Below are 1,867 nucleotides of genomic sequence, written 5' to 3' on the forward strand. Positions count from 1 at the left end.
CCACAGACAAACCCGTTTGGTAGAGGTCCTACAAGCAAACACATCCAAAAAATAGTTAACTGACAGAAGGAGAAGGCCATATAGTTTTTTTCCCTCTGCACTGCCTGCATGGTTTACCTTACTGAATATAAATAAAGGTATGTCTTCCAATTTCACCAGGTGCTCAGTGACTAGTACAAAAGTATATAAATTATAGGAATGATTTGCAGCTGAATTTAAGCAGGTCAATTAAAGCACCGCTATAAGAGACTGCATGTTACAAATTATTTACAAAAGAAGTATCAAAGTGTCCAAGATGCTATTGATCTTACAAAATTATGACCTAGAACATGCATAGAAACGTGTTCATCAAAAGTACAAATCCCATACTTAACTGCAGTTATGAATTGCTGTATGTAAATGACACACATTTAGTGCCAAAAAGATTAAGACAGGCTGTAAATCTGTATCCAAAATAAAGATTTTTATGTTTTAAACAATGTCAAATGGAAACAAGTTGCTAGAAAAAACAGATGTCACTAATGTTGAAAATAGCTTATAAAAATGTACTTTCAAAAGTTTACAAATTTTGTTTTGATGGTTACAGGTTGGAATTTTAAAAAGATCTGTCAGACCACAGAAGTAAAAATGCCTGTGTAAACATTAGAGTGTGCTAGAAAAAGAGATCTGGAAAAGATGGAAGCCTTAACAAAAAAAAAATTTTTTAGTACCGAATAACGTTTCCATGGGTACATCAGACAAGCAAAGATCATGCTTCTCATTAAGTTATATGCGCCATATTAATTCTGTTGTCTGCGTTTGGCTGATCTCATTTTTTCAAACCGTGACTCCATCTCTTCTAAGACTTTGGGTGTGTATCGTACAACCAGCTTGACTTTTCCTTGAGCCGCTTTCAGCAGTTCTACAGCTTTCTCATGATGTTCCCCTTCAACACTCTGGAATGAACACACACACACACAAAGACAATCCTGTTAGTAAATAACAAAGGTTTCTCATATTCCATTATCTGTTATTCATAACCATGACCTTAAAGCAGTTTTTTAAATAGTTAATGTTGGATATGTACCAAAAGCCAACTTTTCAGTTTGCTTTATCTTATCACTACCAAGTAATCAACGGCTTTCAAGATTAAAAAAAAAAAGGATAATTAAGATAAAACTGCGATGAACCTCTGTTTTGGTCAATACAGTGACTTCATAATTAAGAAGCATGCCTCCATGGGTAGCTAAAAAGGTCACTGAACAACAAACCCACTGTTGTACACACAGAACTTGGTCTGCAAAGACCTGGCTGAACTCAAAAAGCTTACACACTGTTGTGTATCACTGGGTTCGTCCTAATAAAGACAGATTGCATGGATGGTGTTCTTCGCTTCTGGATTCTACTTTTGAATCAATGTGCCTGTAAACAACGTGAGCTCACACCAACCACTCTCTCCCGACATAACCTACTTCACAAGATGGTTGCAAGGAGAAAATAGGTATTCTGCCTTGAACTCCCTGGTTGTGTATCACTGGGTTCGTCCTAATAAAGACAGATTGCATGGATGGTGTTCTTCGCTTCTGGATTCTACTTTTGAATCAATGTGCCTGTAAACAACGTGAGCTCACACCAACCACTCTCTCCCGACATAACCTACTTCACAAGATGGTTGCAAGGAGAAAATAGGTATTCTGCCTTGAACTCCCTGGGAAAAAGGCAGGGTACAAATGTTATGGAGAAAAAGGAATGATCTCTGATCAATTCTGTAATTATATCCCAATTTGGACTGGGATCATGAGGCTCTGTGCTATATCATTTCCCCAGTCCTCTACAGTATTAACACATAGTTGGGGGGGGGGGGGCAACCCCTCAAAAAAGCCCCCCC

The 1,867-nt window shown here is 37.8% G+C and overlaps 1 protein-coding gene across 1 annotated transcript in view; it reads right to left on the reverse strand.

Annotated features, from left to right (window-relative positions):
• Positions 1 to 580: 580 nt before the first annotated feature.
• LIN7C (lin-7 homolog C (C. elegans)) overlaps positions 581 to 1,867 on the reverse strand; it is an 18,835-nt gene continuing 17,548 nt past the window's right edge. Inside the window, exon 5 of the mRNA XM_015425687.1 lies at positions 581 to 935. Coding sequence (XP_015281173.1) covers positions 780 to 935 — 156 coding nt within the window. The 3' untranslated portion in view covers positions 581 to 779. The remainder of the gene's footprint in view (positions 936 to 1,867) is intronic.

This window comes from Gekko japonicus, unplaced genomic scaffold (genome assembly GCF_001447785.1).
Source record: "Gekko japonicus isolate JY-2015 unplaced genomic scaffold, Gekko_japonicus_V1.1 scaffold1316, whole genome shotgun sequence".
NCBI classification, from domain to species: Eukaryota; Metazoa; Chordata; class Lepidosauria; order Squamata; family Gekkonidae; genus Gekko; species Gekko japonicus.